Source organism: Dermacentor andersoni, chromosome 11, assembly GCF_023375885.2.
Source record: "Dermacentor andersoni chromosome 11, qqDerAnde1_hic_scaffold, whole genome shotgun sequence".
Taxonomy (NCBI): domain Eukaryota; kingdom Metazoa; phylum Arthropoda; class Arachnida; order Ixodida; family Ixodidae; genus Dermacentor; species Dermacentor andersoni.
Genome location: NC_092824.1, coordinates 11,986,356 through 12,011,454, shown reverse-complemented (window position 1 = coordinate 12,011,454; position 25,099 = coordinate 11,986,356). Strand labels below are relative to the sequence as shown.

Below are 25,099 nucleotides of genomic sequence, written 5' to 3'. Positions count from 1 at the left end.
AAATGACAAGATGGCATTACCCAATGTGCGAGCTCACCCCAACAGTCTGCATCTTGTTGCCTGTTGCAAAGTGTCAACACTAGCCGCAAAGGTTTCACTCCCAGGAATCATTTTTTCCAGAAAATGCAATCGAAGTCGCAGCTTTCTAAACTGCCCTCCTATTCAAAGAGATGGGACAAATCGCACCAGAATGAGCTACACAATGTACGTATGCACAATTGTAAAACAAACTGCTTTAATGCGCCAAATGGGTCTGCTACACAATGAATTTTCCTTAAGTACAAATTTTTTTTTACCATTCGGAACAATGCATGCGCCTCAAGGCTATTAAATACTTCGACTTTATATGAATAACAAAAGCAATATCTCACCTACTCCCACTAGCTGTCAACAAATTTTTTCTTTCAAAAATAAAGAAAATTGCACCAAATTGTGTCATTCGTCCTAGCATTACACACACACAACTGTCTTGGTTGTTACAAAAAGCTCCTAGCTAAACATTTTATTAAAACAAAAGAAATATGATGAGCAGCATAGTTGCTACACAAGCCAACAACCAATTTAGCTTCCCGCTCCCAACACTACCAATTTGTTTAAAGGCCAGTCAAGAAACTAGCTCAACATCGAGCCAAAAGCCTCCAATGAAAAGCATTCACGAGAGCTATCACAAAGACGGGCATGGCACCATTCCATACAACAGTGCTGCAGCTGCCAAAAGTTTGTGCAGCTTAGTGCATTGTTAAGGCTAATGTGAAAAGCTAACCTTTGTTACAAATTACAAAAGTTTTAAATGAGGGGACAATCAAACCTCTAACACAGTCATAATGTGTGTCAGTGAAGACAGGGGCAGAATCTCAAAGACCAGAGTAGTCGTGCTGTCAAGAAGGATCCAACATTTACGTTTCACAATGATCTATCAATTAAAAGAAAGCTTGAGGAGTCAACTGTTGAGGCTTATACTGCATGGTCCTTGCACCACGAGAAGAAAAAAAAAAAAGTATCCGAGAGTCAGTTTGCTAATGTGCTGTACAAGCTGCGAGGTGAAAGAATAAAAATGAAATGCCATTATTGCAAACTCTTAAGTCAACCTGCTCATTAAACGGGCCTTTCAACAAGTGTAAATCCACAAGCTGCTTTTCTTTGCCTCGCCAAAACGCAGCAAGAGCCGTGCCAAGAATAGTTTATATTTAGCTCGCATGCAAGCCCCTGAAGAGGAGGAGGTTGTGTATTCCTCCACTAGTAACACACCGAACAGCTTCGCACAATTCGTGTAAAAGAAAATATTTTAAAAAATTGGGCGATGTGGAGAAAACCTTATGATATGAACAACAACAAAACATGAGTGCTGCCATCCGGTGCCGAGGCTAACTATTTAACTGACTGTTGGTGGGGAGGTAAGAACTGTGAAGTCATCCCGGAAAAAAACACACTTAAATTAACGGAGCTGTTGAAACTTTTCAGGGCGGGCGCTTACGCAAGTGCTGCGATCAACCTGAGAATGAATTGCAAACGGCGCAGGGAGGTGAGCTTGCCACAACGAAACATGCAGTGTTACCGTTAAGAGGTCGCGGGTCAGGCACGAAAAAATAAAAGCCAAAAAAAAAAAGGAAATCCTTTCACCCTATCTTCCCCGCCGTGTCTCGAAGAAGTTTAAACAAGCAGCGTCATTCCCAGACAACGCGGGTGGCTGTTGGCAACAGCAACCACGTGACAGCCGAGGCTTGAAAACAGACAAATCGCTTCTTTAAAGACGGGCAAGAAAATAATAAAAATTAAATAAAGCACTTTATCTCACACCGTCACACGTCACAGCAGTTCGTAGTAGTCGCCCACCAAATCTGTTTTTGTTTTCTTTTTCGGTTCCGAATCGATGACAGTCCGGCACTGAGAAATGCAAGCAGTGGTGTGCACACATGCAGCGCACTACGGCCGTAGCCGCGGCGGCCGAGAAGCGACGAACCAAAGGAGGCGAAGCAGAGAACGGAGTCCCCAAGAGAGCTGTAGGCACTCGGCGGTGGTGCGGACGAAATGGGTGGCCGAGAGGAAAGGTTCAACCGTGTTCGAGAAAGGAAGAGTTGAAAAGGCGTAAGAACTCATTCTGGGTCCAAGAAAAGGAGAGGCAAGCGCGACAACGCCGCAAGCGCTGTTCGGAGTGGTGGCGGGGGCAAATAAGTGGTCGGCGGCAACGCAGCTGTGTCTTCTCAAGCCACCGTTTGTTCGTGGGTCTGCGACTCGGGCGGTTTCATGACGTCCGGCAGCTCGGGCGGGCTCGAGAGCGGCGTCACTTCAAGCGGTTCGAACTTGCCCGTGTCGGGGTCTCGAAAAACGAGCCCCACGGTGGCTGGCGCTTGGGCCTTGGCCGTGCTGCTGTTGAGGCCGTACTCGGTGAGCACCTTGTTGTCGTCCATGCACTGGTCGTCTTTGTAGAGCACCTGGTTCTCGGGCGCGACCTTGGTGATTCCGGCGATCATCTTCTTCAGCTCGCGCACCGAGGTTGTCTCCTTCGCGTCGAGGAAGACGGTGGTTTTTTTCCGCCGCACCATGAGGAACACATCCATCGTCAGGGGCGTCTGTCTCGCCTCGCGCTTTCTGCCGCCTAGGCTTTCGGGCCGAGAGCGACCCGGGCTGTTCCGTTCTTCGAAGGCTGGCGAACGCTTGCGGCGCTTGCCTCTTCGTCGCGGAGATTGTCCGCTTGGGGGGAAGCCGAAGCTCAATGTTATCGCTTCGCTGCTCTCGCTCACAGCTAGGGCCACTAAACGCAGCCGAATTGTCTAATAAAAAACGGCGCTATTCGGAAGTCTTCTGTTAAAGAGACGACCCTCTAAGAGTTTTTTTTTTTTTTTTAAAGTGCTGCAACGTATTGAGAAGCATATCGGAGTTTATTGTTTATTATTGGTGGTATGTTGGTCCATGGTTGGTTCTAAACAGTTGTAAACGTGGTTTAGCACCAGCTCGCCAGGGCGGGCTACAGTAGCTGATAGCTTTTGCTTTCCTTTGTTTTCTTTAATGATAGTGTTAGCAAGGTGGAGACCATGTGGATACCTTGTTTTTAGTTTTAATGCAAGTTTTTCAAGCTGCGCGTGGGGGCGAGCGTTTGTTGTCTGATGCAGACGATACGTAGGTTCGTTGAGCGCATTATGCGAACGTATCAAAGTGACGATATAGGGCGTCTCACGGTGGGACACCCCGTAGCGGTTTAACCCCTTGGTAAGGAGCCTCGCGCAATTCCGATGGCATAAGACAGTGCGCCAGCGTCATATCTGTAACGCTGTTTTGAGGTAGTGGAAATGAAGAAGTACACGCAGCTTGCCCTCATTGTCGTATGTATTCTCTCCGTCCTCGCGTTGCTCATTTGCGAGCGGCGATACGCCAACATGAAAGTGATCCTCGAGGTGATGGACGTCTTCGAGACGAAGGAGGCAGCCGTCAAGTGTGACCGACAGATCGAGCTCCTGCGACGCTCCCAGCTCGACTCCGGCGGCGCCCTGACACCCGTTGTGTTCCCGGTCTGGCGCGAGGTCTCCGCCTCGGAGAGCTGGTCGCTCTTCGTCTACTCGGCGTACTGGGACGTTGCCGAGGACGGAGCGAACGTGTCGCGAATCGTCGCCCTTGTCGAGAGGGACCTACCGGCCGACCTGAAGTGCTTGCTGTGGTTTGACGCCGTGCACCACGTCCGAGCGGACACCTTCGCGGTCACAACGCTAAGCACAGCTGCCGCCGGCGAGCACGACTCGACGTCGGCCGTTGTCTTGGAGTGCGCCGTCCGTGACATTTCCATCGAGCCCGTCGCTGTCTCCTTCTCGTGGACCTCTGCATCTGGCCGCACCGACGATTCGCAGGTCGTCCCCTTGGAGTCGACGCGGCGCTTGCCGGCCTCCGCGAACGCGACGCGAAACTTCAGCGTCTGCGTTCCTCCGCTCGTCTCGACGGTGACGCCGCTGACACTGGTCGAGTTCGCCGTCTACCACCGCCACTTAGGAGTAGACGATTTCGTCTTCTACGACGCGGACTCCCTGCCGGACGCCAAGAGGCTACTCGCCGCAGTGCCGGGACGCACCTTGGCCAGCGTGAAACTGCTACCGTGGAACTTGCCCCGGCGGTTCTCAAACGTGTCCGAGTCGGCGCGCATCGCAGACTGCCTCTTGCGAACCAAAAAGCGGGCCCGCAGCGCTTTGTTCCTGGAGATGAACCAGTTCGTCTCGCTGGCTGCAGCAAAGGATTTGAACCAGCTGGCGCGCGGGCTTTACTCCTTACATACATCCGACAACAAAACGAGCACGCCATTGGTGCTTTTTCACACGCACTACTTCTGCGACGAATTCTCGGACGACATTGTGGCGAGCTCGCTGCAAATACGTTTTGTGACCCAGCGTAAGGTCAAGTACCATCGACTGTCGGAAAAGCACAAGGTGTTCCTTGTCGCCACCGGCTTTACCAAAAGTGTGGTGGCCGCTCTGAGAAGCCCAAACCATCCCGTTGAGAACAACGTCCTTGTGCCCGAGCGCTCGGCCGTTGTCAACGTGTACAGGAAGTGCAGACCACTTTTACCAGTCAGGAACACGCGGGAGCACTATGTGCCGGACATGCACATGACGAACTTCCGAAGTCTGCTGTTCTCATCGAAATTGTATCGCTACTTTGAAAAGCAGCCATACGCAAGCTTATTGCTGTAGACTGAACGGACGGAGTCGCTACATGACGTGCATGATGCACTAGCAGTGCGCTGCTGACCTGCGCAGCAGATTTCATTCCAGCTGAAAGCCAAAGATAAACCCGTGTCAACATCCCTGAAGCGGTGCAGTGAAATCTGCAGTGGCATAGGTCCTCAGCCTGCTAGGACAGAAGATGCTCCAGGCTGTGTGGGTGCTTTAGCTAGTGTGCGTAGTCGCTGCCATTCCATGCATTGTGGCTCTCAAGGAGACACTTGTAGGACATCCTACTACCTGATGTGAAGATAAGCTGTTCGGGTGTCTTGTGTATTCTACCTCTTGTTCTTACTCGCGCTAAGCCTGGTCACTGTGGTTAACGACGAGGCTTGTGGGCCTCGGGCGCCTCCTTAAAGGGACACTAAAAAAAAGGTTACTATGAAGTCAAGTTAAAGTGATAACGCAATGCTCTAGAACGACTAAGGCGTCAATATAATCGCGAACGGAGCTTTAGCAACCGAGAAATTGAGGTAAATGCGTGACACGATTTGAGACCCTCCAGCAACATTCCGTTACTAGCCCGATGACGAAGGCACTCCTTATCACAATTTATGTCACTGGTACTCAACTACTCGTATTAAAAAGGTCATTTCATTTGGTTATAAGACGGAAGAAAATGCTACTTATCTACTTCTGTTCGATTCTAAGAAAAAAAAAAACATTTTGACGTTACCCTTCAGTAGTATGGGTGGTCGAAAGGTCTCGTTTTCGCTCGACTCTGCGCTGCGTGCGTTTTGGAGTTTCAGTTGTTTCGTTATCGCGTCGTGCTGTGCTGGTTCTGCCGCCTCGCGAAACTTGCATTTGGAACAAGCAGCGAGAATTTCACGTCCATGTGATGTCGTGGTATGCGCGAACGGTTCGCGGAACTTGGCCAAGGGCAGTTGTTGCAGCGGCGAATCCAACGTTACTTATCACTGTGTGCCAGCGAGTGAACCTCCGTTCGAAGTGGTTAAGTGCCGTACCTCTGCCACAGCGCATTGGCAAAGAGACGAAAAATCGCATAGTGTGCTCGCTGAACTTTCGTACATAGGATTACGAGTTCAACGCCGACTTACTGAAGTCATGTGGAGTGCCTTTCAAAGCAACGCTTTCCCGTAGCGCTGTTCCGTCGGTCTTGCCTGCATTCTCCGAAGCGCAAGAACTGCAGGTCGAAGACGGGGCGGTGAGTGCAGCATTTGGTTTTCACCAAGGAAAAGCTACAAACGTGCGAATATGTACAGCCGTGACATACAGTTGCCGTCGTAGTAGTACCTAACGACGCCGGCAGCGCGAGCCCAGCATCGCGAACCAATGTGTCGTCAGGGTCGTCCATTGCAACGAGCGTCAAAGCTGGCGTCATAAAATAACCAGCTTATCGTCGCGCGCTCAATTTCTTTCTCTAGGCGCGCTACCCCTTCCGCCAGTTCCGCTACAGTGTAGTTTCGCTTTCGCGCTGCTGTCGGCTCTGTCTTGGCTCTGTTTCTGGCCGCGCATTTGCGTTTTGCACATGAAAGCCGTAGCGCCGTCTACGGGCACCGTTTTACTCACCGACGGCGCAACGTCACTATGAAACCATGACGTCACCACACATCGCGGAGGGCGGGCGATTTGAACTGCGCTTCAAGGATTCAACAAGCGTTTCAAGGATTCTGGGATGGTATTTCAACAGTCCACATTGACTTAATATTAACCTTTAGTGTTCCTTGTACTTTGCCAGGCACACAAGGGTCATTGTGCACTGCTCAAATGCATTAACGTCTTGTTGCCCTGGCACTGGTCTCGATTGCAACGTGTTCCGTGGTGTTTCTCTACATTCCCACAACATCGCCAGAAAAATTGTTTCTGTGGGATTCGTTGTCACAGGCACAGATCTACATCTTGCATTTCTTATAAGTATTACGTAATGGCTCTGTGTACACTTTTGCACCTATACAAGGTTAAATGCGCCCTCATTACTCTCTTAACTATAAGGCAGCACACACTTGGCACATTTCATTCTGGGGTACAAATGGCCTGATGTAGTGCATCACATCATTTTGCATTAAGAAAGAACATTGTGAAATGTGCGATATGTGCAGGCAGCTTTGTGTCGTATTTATTATTTCATGTACTTGATTTTAGCATAGCAGGTGGAGGTTGCTGAGGTATGCAGCTCTCTAAAAAAAACGGCAGCATTCATCTGTATGCTAGTCTTTATCGTTTTAAAGAAAGCCACCATGGTGCAAAGAATGTGAGGTCGACGGTATTACGACTTGAACTTGTTGGTAATACATTATGGGCATACTAATAGAGCAAAAACAGACAAACGGAACATGAACACAGTGCTGACTTCACACAGTGAAATCACTTTATTCTAATTCTGGAATAAATTGTTCTTGCACTTTGTTTATTTGTTTTGCCTGTCCTTGTTCGTATTTGTGCCATTTGCGCATCTAGAATTGAGGTCATAATAAATGTTTTAGTTGGTTGCTAAACCCTTGTGTTCGCTTTAGTTTTGTGCCACTCCTGCATTGTACTGTGTATGCACACACGCACAGCTATTTATACGGCATTTCGTGCTCTAAATGATTGCTTTCAAAAGGCTTTGGCACATTTTTATGCTTTCTTCTAATGTGTGTTTTGGTGTGCGCTATGTCCACTATGTTTTACAGTATGCAATTTCCGTCAAATGTTCAAAGGCCAACTGCAATGAAATTTCACTTTGTGGTGATAAAAAATATTAAGCAAACATATATTATTAATTTTAAAAAATAAGAAAACATGGCTTGAGGTGCAATTATAAGATCTGCAGTAATCAATTGTCAGAGGTCTGATGACCCAACACTGTACGTCTTAAAATCGAATCTTGCACTGCGTTTAAAGTCCAAGGGCAATAAAATAATTGCCTCACGCCGTGCGCTGTATGTGAAAGTGTGCGAGGGTGAGCCAGCGATCGTGGCTCAATCTCGCACACCAATCGGAGGAAAATGGGAGGAAGCACGCTATCTTCCATCGCATGCTAAGCTCCCGGGGGGGCGTTGAGTGCGTTCTTCTACTTTTGGGGGCCCAGCTGCACACACCCGCCCGTGCTGCTGTATCTTGAAAGCCATCTGTGGCGGGTATAGAGTCCACCGCGCTCTGCATTTTCGCGGCTTAGTTCGTGTTGATGTTAGCAGCAACATGAAGGTCAATTCACTCGCTTTTTCTGCGGCACTTACTCACTCCAGCGTTCTGACAGCGAGTTTCCGCAGTCATTGAGTGCGATGTCTTCATGTTTGCTTATGCGCACGTGACACTATGCTTGTTAATTTAGTAAGTATGTCTACATTTACAATTTTATATGGCTGATAAAACTACTATCCTTACTTCGGATAGCTGTCCACTAATTTGCTATCGCAATCGATGCTTCGCCTTTCGGGCAAAACTACGACATTGTTTTGTTTGTGGAACAGCTTGGCTAATGTTAGCTGGGACACCTTATGCATGACTGAAGCAGTCTTTGCAAAGCAGCAAGGCTGTTGACCGTCTGGTTTTCTTTTCATTAACAGCCTTTACATAGCACCTAAGCAGATGACGCATGCACCTAGTAGTTAGTGCATACGACGCAAGCCCCAGCACATTAGTTCTGAGATTTTAAGCGTGCCATGGGTGCTCTTGGTCTCGGAATTCTAGCCGAGAAGTCATGTTGGTTCTCGATGTTCTGGGGTCTGTGTCATTTCTGTCAAGTGGTAATGAGGGCATTTTGTTTATTTATTTATTTATTTATTTATTTGCATTTCAAATGAAATTTTGCGCAGGAGCTTCTGTACAATTTTGTACATTATTTAAAACTAGGCCTTTTACACTGTTTGAAATTTCAGTGCAGCTGGCCTTTAAAGGCCACCGTCAAGTGATGGAAATGTGTGTGCATCATGCAGGCAGACTTCTTTAGTACTGATGACACTCCCTAGAGTAAGAACTCTCTCTATATTTTTATGCTTTATCAATGCTAGCAGTGATAGCAGCACAGAGTACAGATCGCTGAAGCAGCAGTGGTAGTACTCAAAGTGGCCTTTGAACTTTTAAACCAAGCTATACATTGTTTTGGGGCTATTGTCCGGACTATCATAATATGTGTGAACCTGATACTTCTTGCTGAATGCCTATTTACTTCCGCCGTGTTCGGATACAGGTAAATAACTTCCATTCCTAGGAGTTCTTTTGCATAAAAACTTGAGGATTAACAATCTGCTAAACTCTAATATCTGGCACTTGCCAAATCTGCCCCATTCCAGGAGCTTGTAAGTAGACCACCTTGCACATTACTGAATAAATGTGTTGTTTATATTGAAGCAGAGTGTGAGCATTTCTGGCAGCCGAAATTGGGAAAAGGAAAAAAAAATCTTGATGGAGTAAGGGTGTGTTTTTCTCAACAATGACATTGCAGCCTTCAAGGTGCAACTCCCCATAGTACACACGGCATTGCACTGCTCGACACAAGATCGAAGGTTCAATTCCCAGCAAGGGTGGTTGTATTTCAACAGGAGTAAAATTAAAAAATGCTAGTGTACTCGGTTTTAGGCACAGACTATGGAGCCTCAGCCCGTCAAAAGTAATCCACAGCTCTCCAATTAAGTGACTCATAGCATGTGTGTTGCTTTAACACATTGGACTCAACCAGTGAGTCACTTAAATGCAATTTTTATTATGACCTTGCAATCAAAGTCCTTGACATTGGGCAATCCTTGCTCTCTGTATGTCGCCATGAAGAACTTAATAATAGACAAAGAAAAGGCACAGCTAAGATGAGATTGTGATGCATTGTTCATGTTGGTGCTAGTCGCCTTAGCATTGTGCTTGAAATGCATTGTTGCAAACATTCTGGCACAAAATGTGGTATGACATTTTCCAGTCTTGATGGGACTAATGGCTTGATCAACTGGCACAAACTGCTCCTTTTTGCTCGAGTTGTTTCTGTGGGACAAAGAAGAGTGATAGTTGACTCCCCCAGCTCGTCGGTATCGCACACTCGAAACGCCTGAGAACGCATGCCAGCTATCTCGGCCTGTGGCACTCACTGCTGCCAAAATATCGGCCAAGGAAGAGCATGTTTTTGAAGAGGGGCCCACTATCTCTTGCTTCTCCTGCTTATGTCTTTAAGTGTGTTATCACCCTGGTCTTGGGACGGAGTGGCTTGCAAGAACCAGCGTGTTCAATTGCCCTTTCCTCAATGCTTCTTGCTCTATTGGTGCTGTGCACAGATTGGAGTCTCTTGGGTCATAGTTTGCTCAGGATTCGAGTGTGGAGGCGTAACAGTCCATTGGTCTTGCATGACTACGTGCTCTCTTGTCTGGGGGCAAAACTACCACGAGCATTTGCTGTCTCTCAGATGCACACCCGTGGCAACACTGGGTGAAGGCCCTTTGTGGAGGCCTTTGAAGCTGGGCACTGTAGCCTGGGACATACAAAGCGAGCACTTGAAACGAACCTTTGATCTTGACCAGAGCCGTTTCAGCAAACGAAAGGGATGAAGTCTTGTGCACACCTTGTCTCTCTACTCCTAGTCTTGGCAGATGGTGAGTTGTGCCTGCATCGTGCATCTTTCTGTAACTCTGTCTCTTTTGCCCTCCTTAACCACACGACAGCTTGGATTCCCACCAAGAGATAAGACAGTTAAAATACTCAATGTCTCCTTTTTCTTTGAAAAAGCTATAAATCTACCGCTACTGCTTCTGTGTGTTGTGGGGGGGGTTATGCATTTTGTTTGAACAGAATGGTTTGCATGTACTGAGCTTAAACTGTTGTGCAAAATGTGCTACAAGCTTGCCTTAATGAGGATCCCTTTATGTTCTTGGCAATAAGTCTTGACAAATCGGAGCATGCTCTCTTAGTTTGATAGAAAGGTTATTGGCACCACCATTGTCACATAAAACGTTGCAATTTGTCTCAGTGTTGACAGCTTTTCCCTTTTAACTGAACAGTTGTAGAAAATGTAAAGAAGTCCAACTGCAACTATGCCAAGTGCTAGTAAAATATAAGTGTTGACACAAAGTGACACAACTTTGACGTTTTATTTTTCTTCTTTGTATCTGCTAAAGCATTGCAGAATTCACTATAGGTATGTCAATCTGACTGGTAACTTTTCATTATGCATTGCACCTATTCGTGTGTATGGCCTCTTGCATATTTTGTTTTGCCAATACAAGCTCAGGCACTAAGACCCCCACTCGTTTTCCAGTCTGCTTTACTCTCTTGCAGCTTGTATAACAGGAGGTTCTTAATTATAAAACCTAATTATGAGCTATAAGAGGTTGTTACCAAATAATTACATTAATCTGCTTTTTGTTATTGTAGAGAAAAAAATAGTACCTGCGAAATTTAGCGTTGGTTTAGGTTACAACAAAATGCAGGTGATTCATTTCTACACAGGTTTTTTGAGTAAATGCTGCAGTCATAGTCATTTTGCATAAAACCCCATGTTTGGAAGCATTGCAAGCCAGGTAACTTTCAACTTTCAAAAATTTTTCATTCTCTGTAGCACTTTGCCATTCAAAATTTGTAACGTGGCTGGAGCTGACAAATCAAAGCTGCATGGGCTGCATCCGCTTGCTGCCTTCGGTCTGTGCTTACCTTAGGAATTTGCTTTGCAGGCAAACTTTTCACCAATGCCAAAGAATGCAACCAAAGTGGTAAGCCGTGCTTTGCAAAGATAACTTGTTTACCTCTTGCCATTGCGTCAGAATGTAATTGTTTTCTAACATTTCGGTAGGGATCTTGATTGCACGTGTTGTACAAAAATTAGTGCCATGATGTGCTTGCAGAAAATCGAAGTGTGGTATTATGTAAGAATTCGTAAGTCTTATTTGAGTTAAGGCATGTACATGTATGCTTGACTAGTTTCATTCATCTGTTCAACATACTTGTGAAGCTAAAGAGTTCTCACGTGACACATTTGACAAATTTTTGGTGTGTGTTAAGTGGAAATCTGCCCTGTAAACCTCGTAAAAAATATTTACGAGTGCAACAGTGTTTCATATTAGTACTATAATACTTGTTTCTACAAATCAGTTTTGGTACTGTCACGGCTTGTCACCCGTTCGCCGTCGGCGCGAAGTCGTCGACGGGGAATACAAGTCGGTTGGTCATTCTGTACTCAAGCGAACACAGTGAAGGAGTCAGAGTCGGAAGAAAGAGAGAGAAAAAATATATATAGACTGACAACGACACACAATTTAAACTAAACACAAGAAACATAAGAACACTAACACACATGCACTTAATCTAGATCAGTGATGGAGACAAAAGTAATAAAACGAACAGTTAACAGTAAATATAGAAAATAACACTACACAAAACACACTTGACGGTGGTCAACTAGACAGAGTTCAAAAGAAAACAAATGATGGCATACGCATGGCCAGGCAGCAGCAGCAAGTCTATAAAGCATGGAGTCGATGACAGAGCTTTCCCGGAGAATGTTGGCAAGCCGATTTCGTTGCGGTGGATGTGATTGCTGGGCTGGTTTTCCCGGGAGTCTAGGTCTGACGTCATCCCTCAAGCAGGGTGAGCTAACTTGAGGGGAACTACCATGAGCTTCGTTGCAGACATTGGTTTGTCATCTCTTATGCCAACTAGTAACTCGCAGTTCAGACTTGGCTAGGTGGCCCAGGCGATACTGGATGGCACTAGCTCCTTGACGCTTTTCAGCAGATTGCAGGCTCAGCTTCTAGACTGCTTAGCTTGGTCTAAAACCTGCGTTTAAATAACTTTTCCTTTCCCTAGTACCCTGTGTTGGGGAATGGCAGATATTGGTGACAATCCAATCAGGTTCACCCACTTGTATGCCGGCTCCTCTCAAGGTCTTGGCCACGCCCATTTTACTTAGGGGTGAGGGAACGGGTGATTCCCCCTGCTTTTTGCACCACACATGCACACCCTTGAGTCATGGCGGCCCTCCATTGCCTGTTCACAAACACAGGAGGAACGATGGCAGCCGGCCATGCGGCGCTGTCGGCACACATACACTGTCAGCAATTCATGGACACAGGATTGCACCGAGACACCACATATTTCAGAGTATTGGCACCCCTGTCTTCTTAGCAAGCTTCTCAATGCACGCGTGGGGCAGAGAATACGCAGGGGTTCCTACAAAAAGCCATCGGGGCGTCGCGGTTGCGCCGACGGCACAGGGATTCCCTACAAAAAGCTGTTGGGGCGTCATGGTCGCGTCCACAACAGAAAGACAATAATCTCTAAACCTGCCTTCGACTTCTTTCGGCCGCTTGCCCGAACGGCCGGCAGTAACCGTCTTTCTCATCCGTTCCTATTCATCATCATCATCATCAGCCAATTTTATGTTCACTGCAGGACGAAGGCCTCTCCCTGCGATCTCCAATTACCCCTGTCCTGCGCCAACCGATTCCACCTAGCACCTGCAAATTTCTTAATTTCGTCGCACAACCTAGTCTTCTGCCATCCTCTATTGCGCTTCCCTTCTCTTGGTATCCATTCTGTCACCCTAATGGTCCAATGGTTATCTAATCTGCGCATTGCATGACATGCCCAGCACCATTTTTTTTATCTTGATGTCAATTAGAATATCGTCTATACTCGGTTGCTCTCTGATCCAAACTGCTCTCTTTCTGTCTCTTAAAGTTATGCCCAGCATTCTTCGTTCCATCGCTCTTTGCACGGTCCTTAACTTGTTCTCAGGCTTCTTTGTCAGTCTCCAAGTCTCTGTCTAAAACCATATGTCAGCACCGGTAAAATGCACTGATTGTATACCTTCCTTTTCTATGATAATGGTAAGCTTCCAGTCAGGAGCTCGCGATGTCTGCCGTATGCGATCCAACCCATTTTTATTCTTCTGTGAATTTCCTTCTCATGGTCAGGGTTCCCTGTGATTAGCTGAGCTAGGTAAACATACTCCTTCACAGACTCTAGAGGCTGGCTTGCGATCCTGAACTTTTGTACCCTTGCCCGGTTATTCATCATTATCTTTGTCTTCTGCATATTAATCTTCAAGCCCACTCTTACACTCTCCCTGTTAAGGTCCTCAATCATTTGTTGGAACTCGTCTGCAGTGTTGCTGAATAGAACAATGTCATCGGCAAACCGAAGGTTGCTGAGGTATTCGCCATCGATCCTTACTCCTAAACCTTCCCAGTTTAGCAGCTTGAATATTTCTTCCAAGCACACAGTGAATACGCAGTGAATATGCAGGGAATGTGCCACCGGTGAATACTTCTTCCAAGCACGGTTCCTATTACTACGACCTTTTGGCGCCATTGATCAGTGCTTTGCCGAATCAAATAATGCTGCACCGTGACAGGTACCCAGGAGGTAGATGCGTCAGGATGTACCGACTTGCTCCATTCCTGCGATAAATGAGGTTGCCACATGTGATAAGAACCAAAAGAAGCGTGCAGTGCACTTCTGATTGTCATTACTTTTCTTACAAGCAGTGCCGTGCAACCCGCCATGGTTGCTCAGTGGCTATGGTGTTGGGCTGCCGAGCACGAGACCGCAGGATCGAATCCCGGCCACAGCGGCCACATTTCGATGGGGGCGAAATGCAAAAACACCCGTGTACTTAGATTTAGGTGCACGTTAAAGAACCCCAGGTGGTCGAAATTTCTGGAGTCCTCCACTACGGCGTGCCTCATAATCAGAAAGTGGTTTTGGCACATAACCTCCCCTCCCCCCCCCAAAAAAAAAGCAGTGCCATGCAGCCTTATTGCTGCATGATGTCGGCAAGTTTAGCCCTGTGTCGTGATGTCACGCTTATGTTGATGATGCCTGATCTGGCATTTCCACACCAGGCACGACCTTTCGAATGAAAGCTCCCTGGCTGTCATTCAAATGCCTTCTCGACTGTTGCATTTATGCATGGTTTTCCCACAGTAGCACTGCAGGAGCAGCAACGCATGCTTTTGTACTTGCACGCAACAGTCCAGAGGAGAGGTGCTCTTGCACCCTGATGTAAAGATCTTCATCGTATGAAATCAAAGTATCTTATGTTTCCCAATCATCACACTTATCATCCTTTTATGTGCAAGAAACGTATGGTAGAGTTCTTACAACTTAATGTGATTCAGTAAACATTTAATGTGGCAAATGTCTTTCTGGCATTTGTTTAGCAAGCATTCTATCACTTCAAGTTGTTCATTAATTCGCCCTTGCACACTAATTTACTAGCCTCTTTCCAAGGTCACTTTGCGTGGGGACTGCATCGGTAAAGCAGCAGTAGTGGCAGGTTGACTCCTCAGGCTGGGTAGTCTTTCCTTTAACTACAATGTTTTCTTTCTCCACCAGCTGCAGAGACTGAGCTGTTGTCTTTTTCTGCTGCTGAGTGCAAAGTCGCGGGTCCGACTCCCAGCCACGGTGGCCACATTACAAGGGAGCGGGGTCAAAATGACGCAATGCTTGTGTAGTTAGATTTAGGTGCACATTAAAAAAACCCGTGGGGTTAAAATTAATATGGAGCCATCCACCGCTGCTACCTTCACAAGCCACTCTGCACTTTTGGTACATTACACTCACACCATTTTAATGCAAAAGCATTATATTCCCCATTACGTGAAAATCCGTCACAGTCGGCGTGACCAAAAGATGGTACCAAAAATGACTGACAGTGCATAGAGTAAAAACACATAAAAAAAGCTCGGATTGACGTGACAGATTGAATTTCTCTGGCAGATTCCTGTAAACACAGTAAAATAATGGCTTTGGAAAGAAAATTTAGTACATTTCAGTCTGAGTGGGAATCAAACCTGGGCCTGCGAGGTGCGAGATGAGCACGCTTCCTCGATGCCACAACAGCTGCATAGTTCTGGTTGACTAAAGGTGTGGCCTAGTGTGTGCGTCATTGCGCACAGCCACTGAGGAGAAGGTGGCACCACGTCATGAGTGTACAAAATGAGCATGTTCATGACATTCTGAGGTCTACAAATGGTATAAGGCTTTCACAGTCCTACACATAAGCAGTTGTAATTAAGTGTCCCTGCTGAAAAATTTTTTTTTTTTGTTTTGTTTTATTTCTGAAGAAGGGCTAGGTAATCTTCCTCTGCAGACTTTTATTTGAATCCCAACTTAACGTGTTGTGGAACTGCTGAGTGTCACATAAATAAGAGTGCCAGGTGTACATGAGGTGTTTCTGATAGACCACTAGCTTGTTGCACTCAAATTTTGCAGAGAGGTAGCGCTCCATAGCGAGATTTTTTTAAATTCCACATTTTTCAGGCATTACTCACCAGTTTTGTCCACAGTAATGCCAAACTGGGTGTTGTATGCCATGAGGCCATTCAGAAAGCTTCTGTTCTGCTGCAATGAAGTGGTGGCACCATCTGTTAATGCTGCAGTAAAAACATGGGTGTTCACTATAGCTATGACAGCAGCAGGCATTTGGCATGTTGTGACACCACATGCCCGAGCACATGATTGGACCCTCCTGCGTGTAGCTATGCGTGGCTTAGCCGTGTCTGGGAAAAGGGGGATCCTGGGGGTCGAGCTGATGCTGAGTGTTCGGACCACTAAGATGCAGTCCCCCGGCAGATGCAGCACAGCTCTTGGCCTCCTGCTTCACATAGACGCCACTCCCAGACTGACCCACCCGGGGAAAATTGGTAGTTGCCTTTTCCCATCTCTCTCTCCAATCTTCATCTACCTCTCTTGCCTTTTCATCTTTCCTGTCTTCTTTTCACTTCATATCACTTCCAAATTTCCGGGAGGCAAGCGTTAACTGTGTGTAATATATCCAGTCTTGGGTATATATATATTAGGTTATAGCGGCGATGCATGGCTGGCGTCTGCAGGTATTAATCTCAACCTAGTAGCGTCCCCTTGTTGGGCTCAGTGGTTGGTGGCTACTATCGCTGCCGAATTTTTCCAGGGTTTACATGGCAAACGCTTCTCCCTAGTCCAAGATGGCCCTCAAAAACAAGGGTGCACTGGAGCAACATTCCAGTTTTCTTTTTTTTTTGACCGAACGAAGACGCCTTCCCAAAGTACCATGTCCTTCACAGTGACGACAACACAACCGTAAGAAAACTATCACCTTTCTTCGTATCAAAATGCCTATCAAGTGCAATCAGACAAGGCTACAAATCATCAAAAATGGTAAGCGAAGACCTACTCCTTGAACTGACAAAGACAGATCAAGTCAAAAAGATTGCTGAACACACAAGTATTGGTGATATTAACATCACAATCTCTCCACATCGCTTGCTCAACACAAGCAGAAGAGTAATGTCGGAAGAGGATTTCCTGAACCTTGAGAGATTCCAGGAGCAATATGTAATTAAGGTACAAAGAATAATGATACGGCAAAACAACCAACAGATCCCCATGAAACATATAATACTTGTTGTACATGCTGCCATCTAGTGAAAGAGGGAAGACCTAGTTCCCCGTGACTGCGCTTGGTCGGTGATCTGGCAGCGCGTGCTCTTCTTGAGATAGAACACGTCTGAGAGACCATTAAACGTGTGCATATGTGACTCCTCGTCTGGCCGTCTCGCTATCCCTTCCTGGCATGATGTCAGAAGAACAGTTTCTACCAGCGGACGTCGGCTCCTAGTCCTCCTCTGTGTGAAGGGCGATTCCAGCAACAAAATGCCTGTGAGCTGCTCCCTATACGCACATCGCGGTACTCAAGCAACGCGACCCCTTAACGTTTGAGGCCATGGCATCATTCATAATTCAACCGCCGGATGCCTTCAACTTTGCGTCACCGAATAAGTGGCTGAAATGGAAACGAAAGATTTGAACGTTTCCGAACCTCTTCAGGGTTGTGTGTTAAGCCCAAGAAGAATCAAGTAGACGCGCTACTCTACATCATGGGTGAGCGAGCCGAGGAAATCTACGCCACTTTTGCTCTCTCTGAAGAGAACTCCAAGAAATTCGACGCAGTCGCGGAGCAGTTCAACAAATACTTTATCTCTCGACGCAGCGTAATCTTTGAACGAGCCAGATTCAACACCAGAGTGCAACAAGATGGTGAGTCGGCCGAAGATTCCGTTACTGCACTTCACACACTTTCGAAAGACTGCAAGTTCGGCGCTCTTCAGGAGGAGTTCATGTGCGACCACCTCGTAGTTGGGATAAAAGATAAGCAGCTATCCGCCAGGCTACAGCTCGACGCAGACCTCACTCTTCAGAAGGCTCTTGAGTCCGTCCGCCAGATCGAGAGCATTCGTCAGCAACAAGTCAAGCTCTGCCAGGAAGTGCCATGTACGAACAAAGTTGCGTCCATTCCCCAATCCACTTGGGGTACTTCAAAACAGGACAAAAGCAGCTGCTATATCACGTAGGGCAAACAAGCCATCTTCATCCTCCGGTAAAAACAGCATGCAGAAACCATGCTGTTGGTGCGGTCAAGAGCATCACTCTCGTATTCTGTGCCCAGCACGCTCGGAAGTCTGCAGGAATTGCTGGAAAAAGAGTCATCACGCCTCTGTATGCATGTCGCGGCTCCTCGATTGTGTCAAAACGCAACAAGTCAATTTAGAAGCAGGATTCCTCGGAGTAATCAAGATGTCAGATCCTGGAATGTGGAAGGCAACAATCTTGGTCCAAGGTCAGCCAGTAGATTTCAATATTGACACTGGCGCAGATGAAACAGTCCTCCCGAAGCAAGTATTCCAGACGCTCAAGGACAGACCTTTTCTCTCAGCTCCTTCTCGCCAGCTACATGGTCCAAGCGGAAAGCTTATTCCAGCTGCTGGAGTGGCACAACTCGAGCTCATCTACCGTGACCGTACGACTACTCAGGATGTCTATGTCTTAAATGAAGTCCACACTCTGTTGCTAAGCAAGCCAGAGATCAAATAACTCCGGATGTTGACATTTATAAACGCCATTGCTGAGAAAGGGAATCCGAAAGAAGAATTTCCGGCGTTGTTCCAGGGACTCGGCAAGCTGCACAAGGAACACCGAATTCAGCAGCAAGCACGAGCGAAACCTTTTGCGCTCAGCTCTCTGAGGCGCATCCCAGTACCTTTATACGAAAGGACGAAGTTGAAACTACAAAGAATGCAGAAACTCGGCGTCATATCACCTGCTGGCGAGCCGACTGAGTGGTGTGCACCTATGGTAGTTGTCCCAAAGCCCTCCGGAGACATGAGAATCTGCGTGGACTTCACAGAACTGAACTGCCACGTTCTGAGAGAATGGCATCCTATCCCTTCCATGGAGCACACTCTTGGACTTTTTCATGGAGCTAAAGTGTTCTCCAAACTGAACGCTAACTCTGGATTTTGGCAAATTCCACTTTGTGAAGGGTCTAAAAAGCTCACCACATTCATCTCGCCTTTTGGACGCTTCTATTTCAACCGGTTACCGTTTGGAATTGCGTCTGCTCCTGAATGCTTCCAGAATCCTGATCCTGAATCCTGAAATCCTGATAGACCAAAGCCTGTGATCTTGAAATTTTATTACTACAAGGAAATTGATACCGTCCTCAAAAGCTGCGCAAAGCTAAAGGGAACTTCAATCAGGATAAGCAATGACTATGCGAAGGAAACAGTGCAGGTACGAGTCCCTGGGCCTCCGTCAAGCTGCTGCGACAGCTTTTTGCCCAGGTGTCCCTCCAGTTCCTTTTGTTTCTGGTAAATAAAATTGATTGATTGATTGATTGATTGATTGATTGATTGATTGATTGATTGATTGATTGATTGATTGATATGAAAGAAGTTATGGGAAAGTGCTGCCTTAGACAGGGACGCAGGCGCAAAATTAGTTCTTGTGCACGATAAACTTCGGATAAACGATCAGTTTTAGGCATGGGATGACATCAGAGACAAGCGCTACTTGCACTCGGGCAAATGTGATACTGACCAAATGAAGCGAAGTGAGCACGTTGTATCAACTAAGTCAAATGGATCTGATAGCCCATGCAGCTCATTTGAGACACACAAAAAAAAATAGCTAAGATTGCTCTCGTTTAATGCGCGCAGTATAGTAAATAAGACTACGCATCTTGAGTATTTATTGCTTTTGCACGATCCTCACATAACCATTATAACTGAAACATGGTTGCATGAAAATGTACCGAATGATTGCACTGTTCCTCCCAGTTACAACATATTTAGAAAAGACAGAGACTCACGTGGAGGTGGGGTGTGTATAATAGTTAAAACGTTCTCTGAATGCTTCGTTGATTGATTGTGAAGTGCCAGAAACTCTCTGGTGTAAAAGAACTCGTGAAAATACTGTTTTCCTTATTGGAGTTGTATATCGGCCACCCTCAAGCTCCCCTGAGTTTCTCGAAAACCTGAACAAGTTTTTATATTCTCATGTAAATGGGAACACTAGGTTGGTAATGACTGGAGATTTTAACCTACCACATATAAACTGGAAAAATCTTTCTTATGGTGGTGTGGAATCAGTAAGTGCTGAAAAAATACTTGACATTATGTTCACGTACAATTTGAAACAAATCGTGCTTAAAGATACCAGAATTACACCGACGTCAAGGTCAATACTAGGCTTGGTGTTTCTATCAAATAAATTAAATGATTACAATGTGACGATAGAAGATGGTATATCAGATCACAGGATGATCTGTCTCGATCTGCCTATCCAAGCAACTAGGCAAATGAAGAGCTATGTGCCAGTAAAAATTAAGGAGTATGCTAGGGCTGATGACACTTCAACTCTTGATTTTTTGGAGATTCAATGTGATACTTTCAAGAGTACCGCTGGTCTAAAAACAGTAGAAGAATTATGGCAAGAATTCAAGTGTATTATAAGTCATTGCATAGACAAATATGTTCCATCACAGGTTAAAAAAACAAAGCAGACAAGTCCTTGGATCACCCGAGATATAATTCATATGAAAAGAAAAATTAAGAGATGGCGTAAAAGGAGCACATTGCCAGTGGTCTTGGACAATCTAAAAACTGAACTTAAACATACTTTGGCTAAATCTAAACAAACATTCATTGAAAAAAACCTCGGTGATTTCCTTAGCTCCCTCAAAATTTTGGGCGATATTTTAGCGACAGGAAAGAAATGATTGATGAAATTAATGTTGGAAGCGACATTATAAGAGAAAAAGAGGAAATAGCAAACAATCGTAACAATTTTATCCAATCTGTATATAACGTGCCCGAAACTACTGTGAGTTAAGAAGAAGCCTTACATATTTTCCCTACTGTTCCAATGGAAACACTTGAAATCACCCAGCAAGGAATATTTCAGCAACTACTCAAATTGGATACGAAAAAATCTAGCGGACCTGACAATATACCTGCAGTATTCCTCAAACGATACGCAGAATAGATGTCACATTATCTAACTATCATCTGCGTATGGATGTCACATTATCTAACTATCATCCTTCGAAAATCTTATACAACTCACCCACTACCGCAAGACTGGCGCACCACATTCGTGATACCTGTATTTAAAGGAGGTAATCGAAGACGGGCAACAAATTACTGTCCAGTGTCACTTACTTCAGTTACTTGCAAAGTCTTCGAACACATAATAGCCAAACACATACTCAGGTTTCTAGATCACAACAATTTACTATATCCTTATCAACATGGCTTTAGGACCGGGTTATCAACTGTTGCACAGTTAATAAAAACAATTCATGACTTTGCAGGTGCAGTTGATATAAGACAACAGGTTGATGTGGTTTGCGTGGATTTTGCGAATGTTTTTGATAAAGTACTTCATGTCCAATTAATCTTCAAATTACGTAATGCAGGAATAAATGAATTTATAATAAAATAGATTGAAGCATATTTAGCAAACCGTACGCAGGTAGTTAAACTGGATGGTTATGTATCAGATTCATTAGCTGTACTCTCAGGAGTGCCCCAAGGCTCAGTATTGGAACCACTGTTGTTTCTCCTTTATATCAATGACATCAGTAGCGTGACAGAAGAGGGTGTTCAGGTTGAGCTCTTCGCAGACGACTGCTTAATTTACACCACAATTACTAAACTAGATGACCAGCTTAAAATTCAGAAATGTTTGCAAAATTTAGACGATTGGTGTAGGAAATGAAAAATAGAAATAAATTATCCGAAATCTACATATACACATATCAGCAAAAAGAAAACTATCTATTCCTTTTTTTACAGCATCAGAGGACATTTATTGGAGAATGCGCACCAGTTCAAGTATCTAGGGGTAACAATAACACGAAATTTGACATGGAACCAACATATAGATAAGGTCTGCATGACTGCCTATCAAAAATTATACTTTCTGAGAAAAAAACTGGAACACACATCGCGTAATGTAAAACTTATTGCATACACCACCTTCATTAGGATGATACTAGAATATTCAGCCATTGTTTGGAGCCCCCGTCAAGTGACGCTTAAGAGAAAGTTGGAAAAAATACAGAGACTGGTGGCGCGTTTTATTAGTTCGACATACCGAACAAAGGAATCAGTCGCGCTTATGTTACAGCGTTGCAACTTGGATCTACTTGAGGTATGTAGAAAGAAATATAGGCTGAAGGTGCTTTATCAAATGTAGGATCAACTTAAGATTGATAAGCTCAAATATCTACACGCTCCAGGCAAAAGAAACCCGCGAACTAACCACGACTATATCATAAAGCCATACCGTACCAACAGTGATACATATCGATACTCATTTTCCCCGGATGCGATAAAAATGCGGAACCAATTGCCAAACGCTATTGTTAGCCTAAAAGATGTCACCGACTTTAAAAATGCTGCTGAGGCGTATTTATGGGAGTTTTCAACTTAGTTTTGAAGTGCCAAGAGACATGTGCGACTTAATGATCATTGTACGTATTTCGATAAATGTCAGAAGTGTGCTGAACATCATTCAAGTGAACATCTTATTCACTGTGAATTGACAAGTGTTAAGCTACTTTACGTACATTGTCCATATTTGATGTATGTAATTGTATTGTCCTCTCTGTTATGACCCTCTATGAGGGTTGACAGTATTAATAAATAAATAAATAAGCAGATGTTATGCATTTTACAAGGCATCAGTAGGATTGTCTGTCACATGGACAACATCCTTATCTGGGGTTCGAATCAGCATGAGCACATTGAGACAATCAGAAATGTGCTGCAGCTACTCATCAAGGCTGGAATGACATTGAATGAAACCAAATGCTTGTTTAATGTTGTCATGGTTGGGGTTGGGCATGAAATATATGGTAGCTGGCCCATGCTGTCGTCCAACTTATCCACGCTGAGGATGTTGTTGTTGAAAGGAGGGACTTGTTCTCATCGAGAACGAGGAATATGGGTTTATTTACATTATTTACATGAGAACGTTACAGTTCATCAGTCTAACATAACTAAAAGAGGAATGCACCCTGAGGAGACACCAACAGCTCCTTAAATACTCTCTGTCCTCCCTAGAGCCCTAGGTGTAGGAAAACGGAGCGTCCAAAGTCATCGTAGCCGACCCGCCTTTGAGGGGGAGGGTTTACGCACTCACTTCCGCACAGGTTTCACTGACCACACCGAGGTGAGTGGGTTCTCGCAGACAAGGTGCTTGACCTGAGCAGGCGCCTCTTCATCCCAGTGTTGACCCTGCAGACAATGGCTGTCGCATCTGTCCTTGACTTCTAAGCCCCGTGAGACGGCCGCAAGACATCTCCCAGGATTTCCACCGCTTCGAACAAGCTGTGATGGCAACAGCAAATCCACTAACAATACTTGGTCCGCCGACCGCGTTTAGTCATAGTGGCGCCGATGGGGGGTTGATGCGGCACATCGTCGCCCCTACAAAGAGAGTCGCCGTAGCAGGTGGGGAAGAGCTCCACGGTTGCTTCTGGGAAGCTTGCCACCCCCGCAGCAGCAGCTGGCTGGGAAAATTTTGTAGGTCGGTACCCTTGCAGGCCATTCGCAACAGCTCCTCCATGGCCCGCAAAATCTCGGCTGGCCACTCCTGATAACCGCTGGGCAGGAAGAGAATGGCTGGTGGCAAGGGGGGATGCCTTGGCTTGCAGCGACCAGCTGTGAAATGATGACGCCGCCCCAAAACATCCAACATGGACAGGCAACTGCAGAGCAAACCTCACAACACAGCTCTGTGCCGAGATGCTGTATCTTGGATCTCACTTTAGACCCACTAGGCTTCAAAGAAAACATAAGTGCAGAAACAAAAAATGCTGCATTTCGCTACGCCAATTTTTGAAGGAATCTTGTGCTGACAAATTGAGCAATCATGGATGGAGTCCTGCTGATTGAGAGGGGATCTTCTTGGCTTAACAATAATAACAATAACAACCTCAAAATTTAGGCGGGATCCCTAAACGCAGAATTCAAATTAGCCTGCTCAAACCATCCGCATTGCTATGCAACTTTCCTTTCTTATATCTAACGGAGAAGTTGTACTCTTGGAGAGTGAGGCTCCATCAGAGCAAGCGGCCATTTTTGTGTGACATTTGATTGAGCCACGTCAGAAGACAGTAGTCAGTCTCGAAGATGAACCTCGCTCTGTACAAGTAACACAACAACTTCTGGGCTGCCCAAACTAAACAAGCACATTCCTTCTCTGAAGCGCTGTAGGCTTCCTCTCTTACAGTTAGTTTATGGCTGGCATAGAGAATAGGATGTTCCTCATTATCGTCGCCGACCTAACTAAGCGCCACGCCCATACCTCTGTCGCTTGCGTCGCACTGAACTATGAATTCCTTTGTGTAGTCAGGCGCGCAAAGCACAGGACAAGAAACCAATAGCGTTTTAAAACCTTGGGAAGCGTTCTCTTTGTCCTTATCCCAGTGCATATTACTTGGTGCTCCCTTTCAGAGGACGTCCGTTAAAGGACTTGCCATTTGCAAGTAATTTGGAATGTACCGTTGATAATACCCCACAAGTCCCAAAAATGAACGAATGTCTGTTTTCGTGCGCGGCTGGGAAAAATCTCCTATCGTAGCTATTTTCAGCTTGGCTGGCCATCTCGTGCCCTGACCGACAACATGGCCCAGATAAGTAACCTGGGAACAGCCAAACCTACACTTTTTCGCCTTCATCGTTAAGCCGGTTTCTCTCAACCGTGAGAACACCTGTGTTGAGGTGTGATACGTGCTGTTCCCAGCTGTCCGAAAAAATTACTACATCATCAAGATATGGCAAGGTGAACTCCTGCAAGTCTTTTAGGACAATATCCATTAACTTAGAGAAGCTAAACGGCGCGTTCTTCAGCCCGAAGCTGAGGGCGAGAGGGCGAAAAGTGCCTACAGCTGAGATAAATGTGGCGTTGCGGCTGGCACTTTCTGAAAGGGGAACTTGCCAGTACCCCCGCACGAGATCTATAGTTGAAATGTATTTAGCAGCGCTAACTCTTTCAATTTGTTCCTCTATGTTTGATATCGGGTACAGCTGATCTCTAGGGATAGCATTTAACTTCCTGTAATCAATACATGGACGAGGGTCCGTATTAGGGGATTCTACAAGTATTACCGGTGACGTGTAGTCACTCTCAACGAGCTCAATAACTCCCAA

The 25,099-nt window shown here is 45.7% G+C and overlaps 3 protein-coding genes across 3 annotated transcripts in view; 2 read left to right on the top strand and 1 right to left on the bottom strand.

Moving 5' to 3' along the window:
* Positions 1 to 213: 213 nt before the first annotated feature.
* On the bottom strand, positions 214 to 2,720 carry EloB (transcription elongation factor elongin B). The gene has a single exon (XM_050167757.3). It carries the CDS (start codon positions 2,556 to 2,558, stop codon positions 2,202 to 2,204), a length of 357 nt encoding a protein of 118 aa, XP_050023714.1. The 5' UTR covers positions 2,559 to 2,720; the 3' UTR covers positions 214 to 2,201.
* LOC126517913 (uncharacterized) lies at positions 2,676 to 8,995 on the top strand. Its single transcript, XM_050167742.3, has one exon. It carries the CDS (start codon positions 3,288 to 3,290, stop codon positions 4,671 to 4,673), a length of 1,386 nt encoding a protein of 461 aa, XP_050023699.2. The 5' UTR covers positions 2,676 to 3,287; the 3' UTR covers positions 4,674 to 8,995.
* A 101-nt stretch (positions 8,996 to 9,096) lies between these two features.
* LOC126517671 (uncharacterized) overlaps positions 9,097 to 25,099 on the top strand; it is a 228,286-nt gene continuing 212,283 nt past the window's right edge. The window contains exons 1-2 of the mRNA XM_055064380.2: positions 9,097 to 10,219; positions 11,294 to 11,332. Coding sequence (XP_054920355.2) covers positions 10,171 to 10,219; positions 11,294 to 11,332 — 88 coding nt within the window. The 5' untranslated portion in view covers positions 9,097 to 10,170. The remainder of the gene's footprint in view (positions 10,220 to 11,293; positions 11,333 to 25,099) is intronic.